Raw genomic sequence first — 24,332 nt, 5'->3', positions numbered from 1 at the left:
AACTAACATTGGAAAGCTCTTTATGAAACTGCTGGGCTTGGTAAAATGGTGCAGTGTTCATGTCATGATGTACTGGCAACTTTCTTGGTATTCCATGGACTCCAAGGCCTCTCTTGGATCAACTCACTGTTTACTGAATATATCTCGTATTTTTCATTCATTGTGTGTCATCTTCTCTCCATTAACCTAAATATTACTCATTGCAAGGTGTAGTTCATTATCAGTCAAAAAACCTTCCCTATCTGCCTACATGAAAGTTGACCCTCCCTTCTTTTGTGCTGATTCACCACGTGGCTCACTTTATCATTCTCATATCCTGTTTTGTCTTGTTGGCATATTTCTCCTATTGCCTTAGTTTATCTATATGGAAACTATATGGAAAATTCAGTAAAGAATATGCCAACTATGTAAAAAGCACAAAATAGTTATTGGGTGAATGAATGAATGTGACAGCTATGGAATTTTCTATACAGTCAATGGGAAAATATCGTTTGGGCCTGTAGCTTGCTGGTTTCTTGTCCTCTGTCCTGAAATATGAGGTGTGTGCTCTTTTTTTTTTTCCTGGATGGTACTAATCTGAAAACTTCCCAGTGAAAACACTGTCTCCTTTGTGTAACTTCCATCTTAGACTTACTGATTATATTGGCAAAACAGCCTGCACTTCGTAAACTAGAGAGAGAAATGCAGCATTTCCAAAGATAATCTCTCAAGTAGACTCCTCCAAATGGCTGCCGAGCCATACAACAGGAGCTATGCTAATTGTGGATGATTAGGGTTTTAGTGTCTTTCCTAACAAAAGTCAAAGAAACTCTTTCTCTTCCTAGATCGCTCTGTGCCTCTGGATTATTTTGGTTGACATATTCCAAACTCAAACCTGCCTACTAGCCAGATGTCTGTGACCACTGAGCTTCCACTGGTTTTTCAGTTCCCAATGATTAAACCAAAATAAAAGAAGGTGATGCCATGTCTGGCCAACAGCAGACATTGCCAGTTGCCAAAGCCCCAGCGTTCATCACGCGGTTGACATGGTGTCTGGAGGCAGGCAAGTCTTTCCAAAGGCCGAGCTTCAAGGGAAAACTCGTAAGCAGGTAGAGTCATTTGGAAATGATTTGATGAATAGGAAACTTATAGGCCAGCCATTGAAAATCTCATTTGTGATAAATTAGCAGGACTGTTTGGAGCTTCCATTGAAGGTAAGGTCTGCCTTTCCCACGTGCTGCCCTTCATAGCTGACACATTACACATGTCTCTGGAGCATGACATATGGCTTCCTGAACTTGCAAATGTGGCCTAAATGTGCTCTGTTGGAAGAGCATCTGTTTAAACAGATGCTCAGGAAAACTGAGCCATGTGCAATAAAATAGTTAATTTCACGTCTGTGAATGTTTTCTCTAAGGCCCTTTAAAATGTTATTTTTAGGAACTACAGTAGAAAATTTATAAATTTAAATTTGCATGAAGGCATTACCTGCCTCTGAAAAGGTAATGGACCATCAGTCCTAAGCTGTAAATATTAAAGGATTCATAGAGCATGAGTGATGAAGGAACAGTGCGGAAGATCTAAGTCAGTAATAACAGTCACCGTTTTCTGAGTGCCTAATACGTGCCAGGCCCTTCACGGACATTACATTTAATTCTCAGCGTAACTTGCAAGGAAGTGAGATCCCTCCCATGTTACAGATAAGGAAACGCCCATAACCTGCTCAAGACCACTTAGGCGGGAGGTGGTGGTGAGCTGGAATTCCAACTCAAAAGCACTAACCTCTGAAGCCGGTCCCTCATTCTACACCAGGAGTTCTTGACTTTGGCTTATGGATGGACTGGGGATAAGGGTTTAAGCCAGAGACCTTTATGAATTATATGCAAGCTCTTGCAAGTTTGTGCATTATTCTGAGGAGAGTCCATAACTTCAGCAGATTCTCAAAGGGATTTGTGAGACCTCTTCCAGAAGCAGATTTTGGCTCCAGGCTGCCTTCATTTTAGACATGAGGAAATAGCAAGTGAGAACACAAAACGTCCAAAGGCACTTGGCACACTGTTGATTTGACCAGAAAGTGAACCACGAGCCTTCTTTCTAAACTGTGTGTGTGTGTGCGTGGGTAATAAATCACATCTAGAGATAAGTGCACTTCTGTGGAGCCACTAACCAGGTCACGAACTAGAGCCCAGGACCCTAGAATACTCCCCGGTGTCCCTCCCTCATCAAATGGCATACCCCCCCTTCCAACTACTATTCTGATTTGTAAGGTAACCTCGTCCTTGCTTTTCTTTATAGTTTTACCATCCCAACATGCGTCCCTAAATGATCTGGGTTCATATTCCCTGTTTTCATTTTTGTCTACGTGCAGCATGCTATTGTCTTCTGTGTCTTGTTCTTTCAGCCATATTGTTTTTAGTATCTCTCCAGGTTGTGGTGTGCAGTTGTAGTTTGTTCATTCCATTGCTTGATAGATTGTAATTTATCTTCTGTTATTGGACATTTGATTATTTTTCATTTCTGCCTATTATGAGCAATGCCTTTGTTAAAATTCTCATACACATCTTAGACACAAGTTGCCCATGCAGCTTGTAGGGAAAGCACAGTATGTATTAAGCTTTTGTGGGAGACAAAATATTTAGTACTATGAGGAAAAAGTGAAGAATTCTATTCTTCTCCCACCCCCTTCCTTAATGCTTCTGTGGGTAGCCTTTGCATAGATTCCACTTGTCCCAAAACTTGGACCAAGAATCAAAGAGTGCACTTGAACCTGAGTTCAGGGCGCTGACTGAGATCTCTGGGATCAGAGTCTCTGGGATGAGGCATGAGACTCTGCACATTTAACCAGTGATTCTCGTGACTGGGAGACACTGGGTTCACCCCGATGAATTGATAAGACCTGTCTCCTTAGTTATGAGGAGGTTCGGAGAAAGTGTACCCATGATTAAAATACTGGAAAATTGGCTTTAGAATATTTAAGGGAGTAGAAAAGTTAAGGGAGCTGGATTTATTTAGCCTATTTAAAAAAACCCAGAAACATGATTAAATAATTGTTTTCTCATGGAACACTACATCAAAAACTAATGATGTAATGTATGGTGATTAACATAATAAAATTTAAAAAATAGTTGTTTGCAAAAGAATAAAGGTTTATAATTGAAAAAAAAAATTTGCTAAGATGAGAGATTTAGGTTAATCAAGAGGAGGAAACTCCTGCTAAAATCAGCAACAGATACTGAGCGTTTGTTAGGTACCAGAGGGGTAAGAAATAAAGGCTGTTGTCGTGCCTTGAGGGAGCTGAAGACAGGGAAACAAGACAAGCACACATCAGCTCTGGAACAAAGGCCAGGATGCGGTATTTTACTGAGTCTAGACCGTGGGCTTCGGGCAACTGAGTAGGTGGCCCCCTGGGACACCATGGAGGAGAGAAGCAGAGAGACATCACCACGAAAGGCGTGAAGAGCCTGCAGGGCTTGAGGTAGGCTTTAGAAGGAAGCCTTTTCGTTGGCGGATGGGATGACAGAGCATTCTAAAGCAGTGTCGTCCAATGTTTTTTCTTGTGATTCCCCAGTAAAAATACATATTTTATATCACCGCCCAGGATGCATACATAATCAAAAGTTTCATGAAACATTTAACTTTATTAAATATGATGCATCTGATGTTTGCTGGTTTTTCCTAACTCATTTTTGTTAAATGTTGGATGAACCCACTTGCAGGTTGACACCACCATTCTAAGGGGACCAGGAGCCCAGTGTGGAAGCAGAGCTAAGCCGCCCTATGGAGGGAGTGCCATTTAGAGGAGGGGATTTCCATGGGAAGTGGTGAGGGGGGATGGGATATTTGTGTGGTGATGGTCTCTAGAAGCCTTCCCTGAGTATGAGTGAATTACATTGGGTTGTTATGGCAGAATTTCAAACTTCACCTATCATATGATCTACTTCTGACACCAAATGGTTTTCTCTATACCCACAACCAATCCTCCCAACTCTTCCGGCACCAACAAGGTGTCCCAGCAAAATGCAATTCAGTTCTGACACTAATGACCTCGAGGTATTGTCAGATCCCACAGTTAAGGGCCCAGTCCCACAAAATTGCTCCCATTTCAGATGCCATCTACATCTGGGCCAACTGTACATCTGACCAACGAGCTATGAAGTTGGGGGGTTCCCACAGCCCATGTCTCAGGTTTGATAATTTGTGAGATGGGCTCACAGAACTCAGACACTGCTTAGTATTCCTAAGTTTATTATAAAGAATACAAATCAGGAACAGCCAAATGGAAGAAAGGCACAGGGCAAGATAGGGGATGTGTGTGTGGGTGCGTACACGCAACGCTTCTACTCCCTCTCCAGCATCATCCTCCCCCCAGCGCCCCGATGTGTTCACCAACCTGGGAGCTCTCTGAACCCTGTGGTTTCAGAGTGGGTTAAGGCTTTTTATGGAGGTTCCATTATATAGGCATAATGGATTACATCATTGGCCATTTGCTGATTGACTCAATCTCTAAACCCTCTCCCCTCCCTGGAGGTGGAGTTAGGGCTCAAAGTTCTAACCGTCTAATAATATGGTTAATTCCCTTGGCAACCAGTCCCCATCCGAAGCTATTTAGGGGCTTCTAGCCACCAGTCATGTCATTAACTCATGTAAGAGGCTTATTATGAATAACAAAAGATACACTTCAGCCCTATCACTCAGGAAATTCATGGATTTTAGAAGCTCTAGTGCTAGGAACCAGGGACAGAACCAAATCTATAATTCTCATATCACAATATCACAACCTATTTATCTGACCAACCCTACTGTGAGTCAGTGAGTTGGGCAAGATAACTTTTTAAGATTCCTTTTGATGCTTGGTTTCAAATTAGTACCACTTAGCAGAGGGATAGAGGTGGATGAGAAGAATTTGCTTCTAGATTCTCAGTAGAGCACTGACATTAAAAGTATTTATTAAACATCTGTTTTATCTCATCTTGTGGATGGCCATGGAGTTTTTGGTATGGAATGTAGCACTGGGTAGAATGGTTTTATGGGAGAAAATACAAGGACGATCCCCATGAACATGAATTTCAGGGAATCCCTACAACCGGATTTTTCTCTACCCGAGTTCAGTGCCTTAGCGGCACTGAAAAGGAAAATCCTTTCATGTGGCCTTTCTTTGCTTAAGTACTTTCAGTCATATCCTCTGAGGTTTAATACCCTTTTGATCTTCCCAATCCAGTTTTAAGCTGGTCAGCTTAAACTAGGGAAGGACTTAAAGACAACACTAATAATGTGGCTTTGGGATAATGTAGATAGGAACCATTGGTCCTGAATGTACTTTGATGAATTTTTTGTTTTGTTTTGGCCTGTTAAATGCTGTCTGAGGGAAATAAACTTCACTCTGTTTCTTGGTGTTTGCTACATTTCGTTCTTAGGTAAAGCTTCCTACTCTACCAACAAATGCTTGTGCTTGAGGCAGTATATGTATTGTGTTCTTCTGCAATAGGAAGCCTGATTTGTCATTGAAGATAGAACCTAATGTCATCTTTGTGAGTGTACTGATAGTTGAAGAAGTGTGGGTGACATTGGCGTAGACACATTCTTGACTTATTAAAAATATTTGGAGAGCTGCTTTGTTCTATATGATCGCCTCCAGCTACTGGCTCTGGAAGTCTAAAATTAACAATTCGATTCCTTAGTCATACAAGCCACATTTCCAGTGCTCAGTAGCCGTATGTGGCTAATGTGATAATGACCATTTGGGCCAGATAATTATTTGCTGGGGTGTGGGTGGGGGTGTGGAGCTGTCCTATGCATTGCAGAATGTTTAGCAGCACCCCTGGCCCCACTTACTAGAGGCCAGGAGCATCTAGTCACAACAATCAAAAATGTCTGTAGAGATTGCCAAATGTCCGCTGGGGAACAAAATCATCCCTGGGTGAGGATAACTTGCCTAGTTTGTCCAGTGCAGATATAAAACATTTCCATGAACAAAGACAATACTGTTCTAGAATAATCTCCAGCAAAGTTTGGTTGGGGGACATTTTATAGATTAAGCATTTTTGAGCTTTAGAGGAATCAGAGTAGTCATCTGGTCCAAAGCCTCGGGAAACTGAGGCGCTTGAGAGGTTTGGGTGACTTAAGGTCCATAGCATGGAAGTATCAATCTAGACTGCTAGATTTCTGGCTCATGCAGCCTAGAGGACAGACTTCTGATTTTCATTTCAACCTATCTCCTCATTCCTGTGTTCTCGCACTCAGTGATGGCTCTGGGGAGGAGGGAGTCCTAAGAAATGGGAGTGGTCTTGTCCTGAGCCTCAAAGCAAATTTCTTACCTTAACCCTGTGCACCTCTATTTTACTCCTGCATGGCCTGTGGCTTTCTCTAAGGCCCCGCCTCTAGGCTGCAGTTGGAGGGGTGCCTGGGACATCTTGTAGACCCACCTTTGTGTATCAGAAGGTGGAGCCCTATTGGGTTTCCCAGTTCCATCAGTGCAGAGAGTTTGGGAACACGCTCCTCGGGCTGTGGAAGGTTGTAGTCCTGTAAAATTTCCCTCTTGTTAACTGTTAAATTTCCAGTGTCTGTCAGCTTCCATGCAGTGGTCCATGGCCAAGCCTTTAAAATGAAATGCCTGGCGGTTTTTAATCTTCAGAGGTCTCAAGGAAGCAGAGAGCCCTGCAGAAAGTTTTGGGGAGGGAGAAGGAATCTTTCTAAGGGTGTTGGTATCCACAGCGGGAGGGGCCAGAAAGTGGGCTTAGCTAGGAGAGGTCTGGAGGGCAGGCAGGCCCGCAGAGTGACCCAGGGGCCCCAGGATGTGCCCCAGGATCTTTTCTCCCTGAATTAATCCTGTATACCTCTCCATGACTCTTCTTCAATCGCTGATTTTATTCCCTTCTCTGTTCCAAAACCTTCAGTGGCTCACTGCTGCCTTTTCACATGCGAAACTTCTTGGCCTTCTACTCAAGGCCCATTTGCTCTTGCATGGAGACCTCCTCTTTTCCTTTGTAAGAGTAAAAACCAATTTTTATGCACATGAAAGCTTTATTGTGACTGTGGGTCACAGAATGATTCTGTTGGGCTGGGGGTTGGCAGTGGTGGAGGCTTTGCTCAAAGCTGTTTGCTGTTTAATAGCTCGCTCAGGAAGAAGTTTTGTTCCTGATGATACCTTGTTGAGTCGGTAGCCCGGACAACTCAAAAATCAAAAATTTATGCAGCTCAAAAATCAGGGCCCAGGGAACAGGCCAGAAAGAGTGGCAGTGAAAGCAGGCGAAGAGTTGTGTGTAAATAAAACCTCAAGTCACCTTGAGCTCTGGGCCAGTTTGGTTCTGTAACACTGTGGGCCCAGTGAGCTGTGGCCCAGGTCAAAGGCCAGTATCCTGAGGAGCCAGCTGTCAGAGTTTAGCTGGAAACAAGCTAATGTGTAAACTTGCCTCGAAGTCTTTTCAAGTGGCTTCATTTTCCCAGCTTCACTGAAAAGAAGTGACTTTATTTCAGAGTTTGCTGACCAGCTGCTGTTCCATTGAACTGTTGATGTTTTCCTTTGGGAAACCGGTCTTCTTGAGTGTCTCCATGGTGACGGGGAAGGTATCTGATTTGGGGGCAGGTTTTGATTTTAGTGACGGGAGGGTGGAGCCCGGGAGGACCGGGGTCCTGCTGGTCAGTGTGACTGTGGCCACTGTTGTTCACTAGCTCTGCATCTCCCCTTTGCTCCACAGACCAACGAGTGGAACAAGAATGATGACCGGCTGCTACAGGCTGTGGAGAATGGAGATGCGGAGAAGGTGGCCTCTCTGCTGGGCAAGAAGGGGGCCAGTGCCACCAAGCAGGACAGCGAGGGCAAGACCGCGTAAGCTAAAAAGATTGGTTTCTAACTGGAGTGATTCTGGCTTCTCGAGAGTGTTCTCTGGAGTCCTTGGGATCCACAAGGGGGAACTTCACAAATGCCTTGAAGGAGACTTTGTGAAATTACTGTCCTCCCCCATTCCTACCCCTCATGTTAAGATGTGTAAGAGGATATTTTCATCTGGTTCCTGTCTCTTCAAGTTCCAAATTGCACACTGACCTTTACCTTGGGTGGCTATATTTGTTTTTAGGTGTAAGCGAAGATTACACCAGAGATGAAATAGCACCAGGATTGCAACCAGTTGATAGGTAGGAAAGGAATTCTGTCCTACTTTCGAAACAGCATAAAAGAGGGTAATTTTTTTCATAACCCTCAAACCTTACTATTTATATTGTTATTTTTTTTAAAACCCCTTCCTTAATGTAGATCAGTAATTACATGACTAGCGTGAATTTTGCATTATAATTTGCCATTTGTGGTACTCTTGCCCACCATAATTAGAATTATAGATTTGAGTGTGTGTGTGTGTGTTTGTTTGTATCTGTATCCATCCTTACTCTGGTCATATTGTAGAGAGATCATTGACTTTGTAGCTAAATAGACTTCTGATCTGGACTTCATCACTTATGAATTATGTAGTCTTTTTTTTTTTTCAAGATTTTATTTATTTATTTGACAGAGAGAGATACAGTGAGAGAGGGAACACAAGCAGGGGGAGTGGCAGAGGGAGAAGCAGGCTTCCCGCTGAACAGGGAGCCCGAGGTGGGACTTGACCCCAGGACCCTGGGATCATGACCTGAGCCGAAGGCAGACGCTTAAAGACTGAGCCACCCAGGTGCCCCGAATTGTGTAGTCTTTGAATCTTAATTTATTCCATTTAAATTGGAGATGATAATATTTAACCACGAGTATAGTTATGAATATAAAACAAGATCCTGACTTTGGTTAGGCGCCTCCAGAAGCAGGTTCTGAGATAAAGATTTGAGTGTGAGCTGTTTCTCTAGCCAGTGCTCCCAAGAGCACACAGGAAAGGCCTGAACCCATGTGGTTTGTTACTGATGGGCTACTGCTGTGGGCGGCTGGAACCCAGTCTCGCTAAGACCTCTGGGAGTCTCTTTAGACTCAGAGGAGGGGTTGGCCAACTCTGGCCCGCAGTCTGTCTTTGTAAATAAAGTTTCAGTGGGATGGAGCCAAATCCATTTATTTACAGTAGCCTTGGCTACTTCTGCACTGCAAAGGCAGATTTGAGGAGTTGAGGCAAAGACTATGGCTTACAAATCCTAACATATTAACTCTCTGGCCTCTTGCAGAACTAGTTTTCTTACCCCAGGTTTAAAGTATGCCTCAAAGTTATCTGACCCAAGGGGTAAGGAAACTGGGGTATCTATTCCTAATCACTTGTCCCTCCAAGGTTGAGTGCTGCTCCCAGGGCCCATAATGCTCATGGGCAGAACAGGTCCAAGAGGTTATGAAAGGGGCACCTGTAGCTATAGATAGCATAGGTAAAGAGCTCACAGTGGCCCCCAGTAGGTACTTGATAAATCCAGTTCCCTTTCCTTCTTATCCTAAACGAGTGGTTCTTAGTCCTGGCAGCTCCTGCCTGAGAATCACCTGGGGTACTTTAAAAACATATTGATGCCAGGCGCACTCCAGATGTTCAGAATCAATATTTTTATTATCTTTTTATTTATTTATGTATTTGTTTATTTTTAGATTTTATTATTTGACACAGAGAGAGAGAGCACAAGCAGGGGGAGCAGCAGAGGGAGAGGGAGAAACAGACTCCCCGCTGAGCAAGGAGCTGGATTCGGGCCTCGATCCCAGGACCCTGGGATCATGACCTGAGCCAAAGGCAGATGCTTAACCAACTGAGCCACCCAGGTGCCCCAGGAATCCATATTTTTTAAAGCATCCCACGTAGGTTCGACCAGAGAGAACCATCATCTAGAAACTGGATTGACCCTAGGTTGATTGATTGATAGATAGAATAAAGGGCAAATTTTCAGGACAAGATTGAGCATCACATTTTAGCAAATTCTGTCAATGAAACCCTCTTCCTGGAACCCACTGAGTCCCATAGCATAGACACTAGTTCTATTGTTTGGGGAGCCACAAGATAGCCTACAGAGCTATGCTCTGTCTAGGGAGCAGGCTAGTTCATATGCAAGGGGAAGAGGGAAGTGTTCTCACTCAGATTAGAGTCTGGTCCTCTAGGGGCCGGGCTGGTCCTCTCCGCCAAAGCCCCCAGGCTGAGCTCCCCACCATCAGCCTCTTTGACATCCCAGCTTTGCAGAGGCCGGTCTCTTGGGTGTGGAGTCCAGGGCCATAATCCTGGTGGATTCTGACATGGGAGGCAGATGTCTAATATCAGGTGGGCTTGAGTTGTTGCCTAATAATCGTGTTGAGTGAGTTGCCTACCCAACCTTCTATAATTCTTAGTTCTTAACTGTCTTGCAGTCTAGATTGTAATTTCCTTGACAAAGGGACTGTTACCTTCTAGCTCATCCCTATAATTAAATCATCTAGCCCACTGCTCAGCTTATAGATACTCAAAAAATATTTTTCGAATGCATTAATTACCCTTTTCCCAGGATACCGCACTTGGAGTTGGTGCTTTCTGAGCCACAGTGGCAGAGACCACGCTCCTAAACCTGCCATGAGATTTTTGGTGGGGGACTGCTTCTTGTCCCACTCTAGAGCTCTCTGGGCTCCTGCTGCTCGCAGCTCAGCTTGGCAGATGCCTGCACAAGACAGCCTTTTACAGCCCTCCCAGAGAGGTGGGAGCTAGATACCTCCGATAGTTTTGTCCAAGACAACCCTCACTAAAAAGAAGATGGAAAACTTAGGTCAGCAGCTTAGCCACAATTGTGATCACCTTAATAAATTTGTACCTTTTGTTAGTAAGACATTTATTATGGGTGGAGTAGATGGCCAGGCAGTTAATGTCTCTCTCTTTTGTTGTGGGAAAATATATATAACATCAACCTTACCATGTTAACCACTTTCAAGTACACATTTCGCTGACATTAAGTACATTTGCCGTGTTGCGCAACCGTCATCATTTAGTTCCAGAAAATTTTCATCATCCCAAAAGGAAACCTTGTACTCCCTAAGCAGTGACCCTTCTCAGCCTACCTCCCCTCCCCCTGGCAACCACTAATCTGCTTTCTGTCTCTGTGAATTTGCCTATTCTGGATATTTAATATAAATGGAATCATACTGCTGGGCCCCTTGTCTGTGTTGTTGGTTGTTTTTTTTTTTTTCACCGAGTGTAAGGTTTTTAAAGTTCATCCTTGCTGTAGCACAGATCAGTTCTTCATTCTGTTATCTTTTCATGGCAGAAATGCATACAGCAGTTATACCAAAATCACCCCCTCCACTTGGCAGATGGTAAAACCAAGGCTCACGTGATCTAGCTCTCCCTGAATTAACTCCAGAACCAGTTCTACCCTTGCCTTTGTACTTACAAGTCTGCCATTTTTTGCTTTGATGACTCCTGTGTAGAAGGTTAGAGGAACTATGAAAAAAAAGGAAGAGAAGGTCGTTATTTTTTCAGCGGAAGATTTTTCATAAATAATCATCTGTTAACATTTAATTTTTCTGCTTAGAATATTCCTTATGATGATTAAAGTTATTAAGTGATAACTGTAAGGATTTAATTGTCAGAGGCACCGTGGAGTTAATCTATCTGGCTGCATAGTTTCATTCAAATCTAGTAGTTTTGGTATTCAGAATAAGGGGTGCTGTGGGGTTGGACACCATGGCCCCTGCCTCTTTGGTATCATGGAATCATGCAAGGCCCAGAGCTCTGTTGTCAACAGGAGCCCCAAGCAGTGCTGTCCCCCTGGCTCCTGTCCTCTCACTCTGGAGGTCTGCACTTCCATATTTGGGTTAGTCTAATCTGTGCTTTCCTGCCCGAGTGTAGCTGTGTCTCCCTCCCATTTGAAGATTTTTCTCAAGCTGTGGAGACTTTTCCTTTGTCCTTTCCCATTCTCTCCACATGCATCGGTTGGTTGCAAACTAGTAACTTCCTCGGAGCCGTCCTGAGTCCGTGACAGAGCAAGGTAGCGCGTCCCCTCTGCTGAAGCTTTTGGCTACACCAGCCCCATGGAGCTTGCAGGCCCAGCATTTGTTTGTGGACTTGTACAGAGTGGTTGGCAGTTGTCTCTAAAGGGTAAGGCCAGTCACACACTCAGTTAGGTCCTTGCCTCATTCTCTGCCTACTCGTTTGGGTTTACTCTTTGACTTATCGACCTCCCTGTCAAATTAGGCTGGAGGCCTCTTTTCTAGCAAGCTCTTGTACTAACCCACTTTGTAATTCTGTTCAGTAATGGACAGCGTTTCTCTCTTGCCTGACAACCTGCAGTCCTGATTTGGGCTCTCCGGGCCCTCCCACTGGCCCTGCCATTACTTCATCGAATGTTTTCTTGCCCTGCCTTCTCCTGGAGGCGGGGCTGTTGGCTCGCTGCTCTCCCCTCATGTTTGCCCAGGTTTGGTGTCTAGTCCAGAAGACCTCCTCTTTGATGTTCTCAGTCCTTTTAAAAATTTTCTTCTCTTTGAAATACCAGCATCTTGATTTACAACTTGATATGTTGTTCTTGTTCCTTAAGTACAATAACAGAAAAGTCTGTACAGCTTTAAAAAAACTTTTGTTTTCTGAAAGGCTTGAATCCCTTATAACACAGCAAGCTCCCTGAATACAAGGATCACGTGATTTTTGTTGTTGTGTTGGGGTCTCCCACAGTTTCAGGCAGAGAAGAGGCATTCAGTCAGTATTTGTGGATGTGCCTTTTCGGCATGACAGTTATGGAGAAAACACTCTTTGTTAGTGATACCTCATGGGGAAATTAATTAGGAGTGGATTAACTTGGGGTTCAAGAGGAAAATATCCTGGTGAATGTCACAACCTGACTCTTCTCTTTTCCCCGCTTCCAGTGCAATCTAAAGAAAGAAATACTCAGCCTTTACTACCTAGAGAACCAGATGACCCAGAAAAATCCCAAGAATGAAGTGGCAAAGGCCACCATCTTGGTGGACATTCTCTAGAAGCCTCCGTAACCCAAGGTCAATAACCAGAAGGGTGGTTTGGTAATTCTTCAGACTTTTAGTTTCTTTCTGCCACATTTCCTTTAGGGAAAGATAAGAAACTTTGTCTGAAAATTTTCTGCCTCTAAAACTGATCAGAGAGGGGTTAAAAAAAAATTGAAAGCAATTGAATGGAATTCATTTAGAAACAAGTAAAAGAAGGGTGCTGTCTGGGGTCAGAAGAGAACAAAATAGAGCAAGGCAGAGAATTATAGCTGCAGCCTGTGTTTATGGGGTCAAGCTTGGCTTCCCTTGACCCATCTGTTCTCTTTCCATGGTGGAGGTGAGGATGTGGAAGGATATCATTGCCCTAAAACCTCTTACCATAGAACAGTCTAATTGTTTCCAGATGCTTTCCCCTACATTTAGATGTGCATTTAATTAAAGTTATGTATGTTTGCCTTAGGAACAACCAGACTAAATAAAATCACTGCTGGGACTGTAGTATTTGAAGAAATACCACCCAGGCATGTGTGTATAGACATTTTATGTATGTGTGTATATGTATGTATGTGTGTGTGTGTGTGTGTGTATATATATATATATGTATATATATGTATGGAATGCATACATAGTCCACATTTCAGAAACCTGATCTTTTTATTTTGAAAGCAAAAACTTGTGCTAGTATTTTTAGATGACTCCATGGAGCTTAAATATAAAATAGGGGAGGTAGTCTTTGAATTCTGCAAATCAGTACAATAAAGGGCTTCTGTGTCTGGAGGCTGGTTGCACTTTTTTCCTGTTTTCTCAGAGTAGGGATATAGCAGTTCCGTCTTAGAAATCAAGTCAGGCTGTCTGGGCTGCTTTCTCCAGCTCTCACAGGGCTGCCAAACCAATTTACCTAAAATTATACTATGTACTTGATGTGTAACCACAGCCTCCTTCCCTGGGAAATTACCTTCCAGGCAGAATCACCCTATGTCTTTCATAAAACCTGTTGGTATTTGACAGAGGGATAAACTGAAGGATTTAATCGCTCTATTGCATATCCACTTTGCTTTTGGTCACATAGGTTTTTGAAGGTGATAAAACTTGTGTTCCTACCTTGCAACTGTGCCCAATTGTTTGTTTAATTAATCTACCAGTTGGGAGGTACTCCCTTCCCTGCATGTAAAATGTTCCAAACTCTTTTAAGCGTATACAAAAGAAGAAGGAAATAGGGCCTTAGCCCACAAAATGCATAGCATCTAGCTGAGAAGACAAGATCAGTGCAAGCGCTGGAGGATGATTAAGTGCCAAACTATAAAATACTAACTGTAAGGGGTTCAAGCTGGGGAGAGATGGTGCATCACCGGAGTAGCCAAGAACTGCTTCCTGCCTGAGGTGTGATGTCAGGTGGTCTTGAAAAGTGGACAGGGCAGATTGGGGTTGGTATGGGGGGCAAGGAGGACAGTGTAGGTGTTGATCATAGCATGAATAGAGCCTATCCCACATTGGAAAAGAAAAGCGATGACACCACAGTTACGGTTTCCTTCCCTTCTCCAAGAGCTTATTGGAGTTTCAGGTCAGTGGTTCTCAACTTCAGTCCCATTAGAATCACCTGGACAGCTTTGAAAATGCTGGCGTCACCCTCAGAGACACCTATGTAATTGGTGTGGGGTTTGGTAGGTATGAGGTTTTTCAAAGCACCCAGGTGACTTGAATGGCCGGCCAAACTGAGAACTCCTGTATTTGACATTCCACAGTGAGACCCCAGGTTCCCGACAGGCTTTACCCAGCGAGGGGTTCCAGGGACCGCAGCATGCACACATGTACATATATGTATATATAATCCTTATGCACAAAATAAAATGGAAAATTTGGGCTTAAGGTAAATTACGTTAAAGTAACATAAGACATCGGGTTTTTAAAGAGAAATAGTGTTGTATGTTAAAGCTGAGCAGATCTTACTGCAAAATTGTACTTTAGAAGGAAGACTTGAAACTACAGTCGTACAAATTGATGAGAATAAGCAATTTTGGAATTTAGATTTGGAAATTAAGTTTGGATTTGGAAATTAAGAACTACATTGACGGGGCGCCTGGCTGGCTCAGTTGGTGGAGAATATGACTCTTGATGTCAGGATTTTTGAGGTCGAGCCCCATGTTGGATGTAGAGATTACTTAACAATCTTAAAAAAACAAAAACAAAAAACCAACATTGATCAAGAATGGGTGGGATCACAGAATTTTTCAGTTTAAAACTTTTCAAAGCTGGGTTCAGGGTATTGAGAATGAAGGACTTTAGACACACAGATGGGTCATTGTGACTCAAGGTTGAGGCAGTCTGGCTTTACCCTTCCCTCCAGTTCTCTGGCCATGTCCTCCTTCGGCTGGACCAACCCCCACTCACAGAGATCAGGAGAGCCTGGGAAATATGGTTCTGTGTGATAGAGAGCAGAGCAGGCGCATGGGCAGGGATCTCAGTGCATGCTGTGACTTCCACCCATTCTAAACCCGAGGAGGGGGGGAAGGGAGGGACAGGGCACCTGGAGCAGAAGGCTTTCACACTGATAGCAGCCTGGCAGCTTACAGGTTGAGGCCCGTAAGAGCACTTAGCATGTGTTGGGCCTTGAGAAACACTTGTGCTTTCTCACCTGGGGCCCTGGAATTCACACCTTCCAAAATTCCACCACCACCGCTCATCCACCAAAGTCTTGGTACCATTCAAGGCCCAGTTTTATGAAGCCTTTCCTGATTTCCAAAGTGGCTGAGCTTGCTCTGGCTGTTGGATTTGATGGGTCTTGGTTACCTATGTACTTAGCTTATCGCTATTATTAGACTATTAGGATTAGAGCTCGATCTTACCCAATTAATAAAGGAGTTGCTATTAATCATGTTAATATTGCATGTCCCACCACCGGGCTAGGGGCTTTTACATGTGTCATTCATTCAACGAACAGTTCATTCATTCACCCATTTTAAAGACCATGTCAATTTCCCATAGATTTTTCTCCTAGGGTGCTCTCAGTCACCCTGGAGTAATTTATGAGAGGAAAGTGTGTGTCAGAAAGCTTCAGGAATTAGTGCAAATCACCCCCATTCTGTGGCTCTAGGTTCTAGAGTCTGGGGGTCTTTCATGAATACAAGAGACAGATCATTGTCCTCATGGAGATTTCATAATGCCCAAGTGCTATTTCCAGACCACATTTATGAAACCAAACAATCCTGAAGGAAAAGAGCCAATACTCAGCTTAAATGTCATGGGGTTTCTTAGCTCTGAGTATGTGGTCTTTCTTCTCAGCATTCCCCACCGCCTCCCCACCCTGTCCCCAGGAGAGCTCTGTCCCCGAAGCGGCACTGCTGATTGTAGGCACTTAAAGGACAGTAATCCTATTTTTACACCCTTTATTTTCTTTATGCCAATCACCTTTTATTGTATCTATCTGAAACATTTAACGGGAGAAGGCAACCTGTGTTGGTGTTCCTCAAACTTTCTGCCCCATCAGTTGCTAACAGAAGCAGTGAGCAGGTCCCTGTGGGAGCTGCTTCTGAAATGGCTGGGAGCCACGTAGCCACCGCCCTCCTCTGCCTGTGGGGATTTCTCTCTGGGCCTGTAGAGTTGATCCCTGGGATCCAGTAGAATTCCCGTTTTCAAGGCTTTTATAACTAGACTCTATTAGACAGTCCTGTCTTCCTAACCCTCAGATTATAATCTGAAATGGGGATCCAGATCTTGTAGGATTAAGGATTATCCCACGGTAATATCTCGTGTGAGCTAAGCCTAGTTTGATTGTATGGACCAGATGAGTAAACTGAGGGCAGTGAATCTGAATCCGTTTGTTGTGCCATACTTGGGGATGGCAGAGTGGAGACCCAAACCAAATACTGACTTTGAGTTCATACTTCTTCCTACCGTGCAGATGTCCTAAAAATGGAATACGTATCAGAATCACCTGGGAGGGGCTTGTTAAAACACATTGCTGCCTCCACCCCGGAGTCTGGACAGGATCCTAAGAATTTGTATTTCTAACAAATACATCTGGGTGATCCTGATGTTGCTGTTCTGCAGACCATGCTTTGAGAATCACAGCATGATACGATGTTAGGAAGCAACATCAAGCTTCTATTAACATAAGTTTTAAGAACTTACAACCTGAGAAAAACACAGTCATGCCAGTTTATATGGGTGCCTTTGGGAAACTCAGAACTTCAGACTGGAAAAGCAAATTCAAAACTAAAGATTTGCATTATCAAAAAAAAAAAAAAAATCACGTCTACATGCCAGGGAAATTGCAATAGGCAAGACAAAAGTCTCTGCCCTCGTGGAAAGTACGGTCCCCTGGGACAGACAACACATTCTTCTTTAATGTGATATCAGGTGCGTTGAAGAGAATGAGGCCATGTTGAGTAAACTTGGAAAAGGAGGGCCTCTTTGAGCAGACCCCTTCACTGGAGCAGATTGCTGAATGGAATGAGAGGTTGAACCATGCACTCTTCCTGGAACTGTTGTCCTGGGGGAGGGAACAGTAAGGCAAAGGCCCTGAGTTGGGGGAGTGCTTAATGTGCCCAGTGAACAGGGAGAGAGCTACAGGGTGAGGTCGAAATGGAAGCCAGGCCTCCTCAGGTAAAGCCTGGTGGGTCAGGGGAAGGACTTGGGTTGACATCCTAATTCTGAATACTTAGCTTCCTTGATTTAATATGATTTAGTATCCTTTCTTCCCTCTCCAGAAATAAGTCTTCTCAAAAGAAAGCAAGTAAAGGATAGGCGATTTTAGGTGTTTGGGAGATGTTGAAGCTCTCTAGGGGGATAGAAAGCTGAAATGTTTCTGAACCTCACTGACCCTAGCGACCCCTCTCTGGGAAATAAAGGTGTTTTTTTTTTTTAAATATATTTTTAAAGATTTTATTTATTTATTTGACAGAGAGAGACACAGCCAGAGAGGGAACACAAGCAGGGGGAGTGGCAGTGGGAGAAGCAGACTCCCTGATGAGCAAGGAGCCTGATGCTGGGCAATAAAGGGTTTTAAAAGGCAAGGAGGAGATGTGGCTTTATTCGGAAGAAACTGCTCTTTGAGCCAGGGCAGTGAATTCAAGTCCTGCTCTTTTACATATTTTTACTAACCTCTCTGAGCCTCAGTGTCTTCATATGTGAAATGAGGATATTGGATCAGCCTATCCTTCTGGAACCTTCTAACACTCCGGGACTCTGGGTGTGGCTAGTGCTGGTAAGGTTTTCTGTGTGGTTGTTTCTTTGTGTGGGCATGATGGTTTGCTTGATTTGAGGAGCAACAGTTGGTTTCAGAGGCAGTGGGAGCAATCAGGGGGCTGAATGATGTGGCCAGCCTGTTGCATTCTTGACCTGACTCTGCCAGCCCCTCGGGATCAGGAGCTGGGGTTGCAGTGAAGGGCAGCAGTTGGGTTTGAGAGAAGTTTTCTATGAATGAATATGCTGGAAAAAAATCGGAGTCTTTCTAAAAGGAGCCTTGTGAGTTTGTATTTCCTCCAAATATATGTTTCAGCTGTCAGTCAGAAACCAGAAGAATTGTTTATTACTCTGGAAGATAGAAGGAACTTTCCAGGCCATCACTCATGGGCTTCTGAATAGCAACAGCTCAAATCCCCTTCGGGTTAAGAGCCTTGAGAAATATTCCAGCCTTGTTCCGAGGCACTTATTTCGGGAAGGTTTGCACAACTCGCTGAGTGCTTTTGTAGGAAATGCAACCTCCGTTGCAGGCTGTGTTTGCTTCAGCGCTGAGATCACATTCCCAGCCGTCGGAGAGCTCTCGGAACCCGAATCTGCCCCAGTGAGGAGCCTGTATTTGCTTTTTTGGCCAAATACTTCCTTTTTTTTTTTAAGTTTCAACTTTGTTTTTTAAAGAGCAGCACAACCGGTAAGTTGTAGTGTTTCACAGTTGGCGAGTGATTTAACAAATAGTGCGATTTCTCAGCACGGTGATTAAGGGCCGGCCTCGCAGGCAGAATGCCTCAGTTAGTTCCCCTGCTCGGTAGTGCTGGGACTTGGGGCAAGTTACTGACCTCCTCGGCGCCTCCATTTCGGTCCTGCTCTGGAAATGGGGATAATAATAGTTATCCCCCCCGAGGCTGGCTGGGGTATGTAATGAGTTAAAGCAGAACTCATTGTGGAGGGCAGGGGTGCCCCAGGGAGAGAGAAAGAGAGATCGGGAGTCACAAAACTCTTAAGCACCGAAACCTTGGGAACTTTCCAAGTGACAAACGCAGAGAGATTCCTAATATCAATAAGCAGCAAAGGGATCAAAGTGGTATTATGTAAATCTTCAGGCTGCTCTATTTGTGCTCCTTTCAGTTACTTCTCTTTGCGAGGGCCCAGCTGAGTTTTAGAAGCAACACTAAACATTCCCTATTATAATGAAACTTAAAACAACATAGATTCCTTTTTTTGTGGAACATACCCACGAGATTGGTTTTAAGGCTGAGGGGATCGTGTCCTCACAAGAACTTTGAAACAATGGGTGATATGGTAAAAATGACGGTGTGAGGTTCTTAACTTGTCCTCCACGTAGAGCAGGGGTTCTCCAGCTTGAATGTGCTCGTGAAGCAGCTGGAAAGTTGTAGAACACAGCTTTGGATTCAGGAGATGTGGGGTGGGGACTGAGAGCCTGCATTTCTAATGAGCTCCTGGTCCACGGACTTGACTCTGCATAGCCCAGACTTAGGCTCTCGAAGAACCAACACTTCAGCTACACTAGAATCTGGAGAGCCTACCCTGCTGTGTCCCTGGGCAGTGACGAGTGTCCCTGTCCCTGGGCCGGGGGTCAGAGGAGCGGGTAGGAGATTTTTATACCCTTCCCTCCTCGACAGAATTCTTGACCGATCTGAAGACAGAAACAAACCAACAAAATCTCTCTCCTAGGATTTGTTGCTATATAGAATCTTGAATGACATTTCTTGTCTTCAAAAGGAAAGGCCACCCTTTTTTTAAATGAGGAGTAAAAGCCCACATGGAGACAAAGCCAAAGGATATTCCGAATTTGTTTTGCATTCACTCTCTTATATTCCTCTAAGGGGAAATTTCAGCTGATAATTAACTGAAATAACTACTTCAGAGGGTTCATTAAGAAAGACTTAAACGTGGCTTCCCTGGAAAATTTAGGTTGTAATTAAATTCTCATCTCTTAAATTAAAAATTGCCAGGCAATAGCAAGTCTTGGCTAGAATGTGGAAAGATTGGAGCCCTCCTGTATTGTCACTGGCATTGTGAAATGGTACTCCTGCTTTCAAAACTAGCTCACAGCTCCTCAGAGAGCTCAGCATGGGTGCCACTGGCCCAGCAATTCCACTCCTAGGTGTCTGCCCACTAGAATTAAAAACTGGTGTCCACACAAAGATTTGCACAGGAATGCTCTAGCAGCATGAACCCAAATGTCCATAACCATCCAATCTATAAAGAAAATGTGACCTATCCATACAACGGAATATTTTTAAGGAAGGAATACGGATACATGCTACGACGTGGATGAACCTTGAAAACATGCCAAATGAAAGAAGCCAGACATAAAAGACCACATATTATATATGATTCTATGTTTGTGAAACGTCCAGAATAGGCAGATCCATAGAGCCAGAAAGTAGGTTAGTGATGGCCGGGCTGGCGGGGGACATGGGAATAGGAGTGACTCCTAATGGGTATGTGGATTTTTTTAGGGCAATAAAAACGTTCTGGAATTAGATAGTGATGTTAGTTGCACAACTTTGTGAATATACTAAAAACAATTGAATTGTACATTCTAAAATGGTGAATTTTATGGTATATGAATTATATCTCAATAAAAAGATTAAAATCTGCTCATGTTTTCTCAGTCTTTAATTTGTTTTAATAGAATTTTATTTTAGCATTATACATTTGCTTTTAATGGTTTATCAGAGTTTCTCAACCTGGGCACTATTGACATTTTGACATATTGACATTGTAGACATTTTGGACTAGACAGTTATCTTGGGGGGGCTGTCCCGTGCATTGTAGGATGTTTAGCAACATCTCTGGCCTTCACACATTAGATGCCAGTAGAATATGCCCACCACCCACCACCCACCCCATGAATAGTCAAAAATATCTCCAGACATTGCCAAATGTCCCTTCGGTAGGGCAAAATCATCCCTAGTTAAGAACCACTGGTTTATCTTGAGACTTCCTACTAAAAGCCAAGATCCATGAGGGCTTTGTTTCATTTGCCACGTGCTTCTCAGTGCTTAGAACAGTTTCTGGCACATAAATACCCTGGTATCATAGTATAAATATGAGTGAATTGATATATTTAGCTATAGCAATACTTATAAAAATACACAACTATGGAAATATGAAAACTCTCCCATACTTGGGTTAGCTCCAATGCCCGAGAGTTAACTTTGTCAAGACTGTTTTGGGGTGAGGGGGTGGCATTAATCAACCTACTTTGCCTCCCCACCCCCCCCCACCTCGCCCAGATCCGCAAACTCTCTTTAGAGGTGTTTTCCTTTACTAGCCATCCAGGACACAGGACATTAGAGGCCACCAACCATGCTCTCCATTAGTTGTGTGCTGACCGGGGGCACCATCTGCTCCCTAAGCCTTTGGTAACCCCTAGGTGCCCACCTGCAATCCAGATGGGGTGGCCCCCAGCCCACCGGTCTCCTGGATGGCCACCACCTAGGATGCCTACGTTTATCAGTCACTGCATAAGAAAAGAAACCTACTCATTGTCATTTACAAATCCGGGTTCTGCCAGTGACGAATCATGTTTTTCCACCCAACCGAACCCAACTTCCCACTTGAGTATCTTATTAAAAGTTGGCCCTGCTTTTTGTTCTCATTCAGAGGCTAAATGCTAATGACTCGCTGCAGCCAAATCCTGCTTTGAGGATTATCACTTCCGTGAAAGGTGCCAGAATGTTAGCAGCTCAAGTGTGAGCTTCAGACAAAGCTAGTCTTGGATGGCTTTTTTTGTCGTCTACAACTTTGTTCCTGAGTTTCCATTCCGTGGAGAGGCACATCGGTTTTATTCTTTCCCTTTCCTTCTTCATTTCCTAAGCAGCGGTGGTTCTGATTTAACTTCTGCTAGCCTGTCTTTTCTGAACATTGAAACAAATCCTTTTATTAAGCAACACATCCTGGACTCTCAGCCTTGCCTTCTGTTGGTGAGGCTGTAACAATTGGTGGGGTTTTTTTGGCGGGGGGGGCATTTACCATGTGCTTCACATTTTGCTAAGTGCTTTTACATGTAAGTCATTTATTCCTCACAGCCCATTTCACAGATGTGGAAACTGGGAAGATACGGAGATCTCTTGCCCAAGATCACACACTAATAAATGGCAAAGCACAGATTAAAACCCACTTAGTCTGAGCCCTTAAATATTACATGTCTTACCTCCCCAATATCACATTTTTTGGTTATACTTTCTCATCTGACTGCATATATTTGTCATTCCCCTAAGCTTAAGAAAAGCTATAATGTTAGAGGTTTGTTTTTGTTTTTTTTTAATTTTCAAAATCATGGCTATTAGGAATTTCTGAAGTTAAAACCTTAAAATGACTGGTTGTCCGAATTAAATACACAACAATAACAACAATGTCACTTTCCCATCTTGCCCTTCTGTACAATGGCATTTACTCCACTCCTGATTAAGAACTTCTTTCTAGGCACAGGGATGGGGGAATGAGAGAAAGAAAACAGGGCTCTATCTTCTAGCCGCTTTCTCTCTGAGGAGGATTAACACGATGACACAGCTTGCTGGTAGTTGGTTGCTGTTCAAGTGTAAGGCAACTAGTTCTTAGTGGTACCGTGTATAAGAGATGGGTTGTTGGGGGGTTGCTGACAAAGTCTTGTCATTGTCTGACCTGTGCCTTATTTCTCTTGCATTTGTATAGCTTGCATAAAAACAAGACAAAGCTAGGGGTACCTGGCTAGCTTAGTCGGTAGAGCATGTGACTGACTGTTGATCTTGGTGAAGGTGGTGAGTTCGAGCCCCGTGTTGGGCATAGAGATTGCTAATAAAAATAAAAAATAAAACAAAGCTAAATCAGGACACTGATCATTTTGGTTTTCTTTTATGTGGTAGTTGGTTTAGCAAACTCACGTTATAGACCCTCTGTCCCAAGTTAGGTAGTAAAATGATTTTCTGACAAATTCTGTGGCATGACGCATTAGATAAAAGATAGGTTATTTTAAGGAGTTAAAGTGATCAGTAGATACCAAAATAACTACATGTCTTGATGGTTATATTTCCTCTTTCTAAATCTAGCCCATAGATTATTTTATTGTGTAGTATAGAGTAGTATATATAGTTAGTATATATTGTATAGAGTACTGTATAGAATATAGTCAGAGACAGGATAGAATATGGTATTGAAGATTTTACTAAACCTCCTTTTACTTCCAATTCACTACTGAAGAACCTTGTTATTCCACAGGATATGTGCCTAGAACTTATGAAGGCTTTCCCAATTTGAGAACCTAGCTGTAGCATGTACAAATATGTGCTCATATGTGTTGTGGATAAGGTATTGGTTATTCTTTCAAGACCAAGTCCAGTTTAAAATCTGAATTTTAACATTTCTTTATTGCATGGCGGAGTATTCTGGACTGCATGTGGCTTTCATTTAAGTCCATTGTTTCTCTGATCCTTTGAGAGGTGTATTCTTGAACCTTTTAAAACGATTCCTACTTTGGCCTAATATTATATCCGAAGACTCATTTTAAAGTCCCATATCATATTCTGCATAACTAAAGTAATTTGGCACATTCTCCCATCAAAGCATTTTAGCCAAAATGCCCAAATATCTTGAGTAGTTAATTACATGTGGGGTGAAACATTTTTTTAAAAGCCCGAATTTGCCCTTGTAAATATGTAATCAAATAATATCCAGAGGAACCTAACAGTTCATCCTGAGGATGATCACACACAGAATACCCTGGTGTCACTGGTGTCATCTGGGCTCCCAGTAGGAGACAGCACCCTCAGATAGGGTCATTGATGACCCTTTAGGAAAGGAACTATTTATAGATTTGTGGTCAGGATTAAACCAGCAGGGTTGGGAAAGCAGCCCTGGACCAGTAACAGTGGGAATCTGTTTCAGCATTCTTTCCCCTTCTTCGTGCCCCTGCCCTCCCAACCTAAAGGGGCAGAGAGAGAGAGTAGTTCCCAAAACCTAGAGAGAGCAGCAGCTGTAGCTTTGGGGCACCTGGCCCCCAGAGCCGTGAACTTCATAGAGGAAGTAGAGGAAGGCCGTGACGGCCACTGTGTGGCCTGGCAGGGAAGGAGTAGAGAGGATAATGCCCTGAACTCTCTTCTCATCCTCCTATCTCTCGTTAAGTGCCTCCCATTAGTGGAACTCAACCAGAAGGCAGAGGATAAGGCAGCCTATTGGATGCAGTCCATAAAAGGTCTGCTTCCAAGACCACTGACCCAGGGGATAAAAGTGGAAGGCAAATCTGGAGGGGCAAACAGATGATGCACAGCATTAGTAAATATTCCCTAAGAGCAAACTTACGTGTCGTGTTTCTTGG

The 24,332-nt window shown here is 43.5% G+C and overlaps 1 protein-coding gene across 1 annotated transcript in view; it reads left to right on the top strand.

The window, feature by feature from the left end:
• Positions 1-24,332, top strand: part of RAI14 (retinoic acid induced 14) — a 138,227-nt gene that overhangs the window by 75,376 nt on the left and 38,519 nt on the right. The window contains 1 exon segment of the mRNA XM_021700474.1: positions 7,674-7,804. Coding sequence (XP_021556149.1) covers positions 7,674-7,804 — 131 coding nt within the window.

Source organism: Neomonachus schauinslandi, chromosome 7 (genome assembly GCF_002201575.2).
Source record: "Neomonachus schauinslandi chromosome 7, ASM220157v2, whole genome shotgun sequence".
In the NCBI taxonomy this organism is placed as follows: domain Eukaryota; kingdom Metazoa; phylum Chordata; class Mammalia; order Carnivora; family Phocidae; genus Neomonachus; species Neomonachus schauinslandi.
Note: the sequence above shows the minus strand (reverse complement) of the source record. Positions and strands in the feature narration are given on the sequence as shown.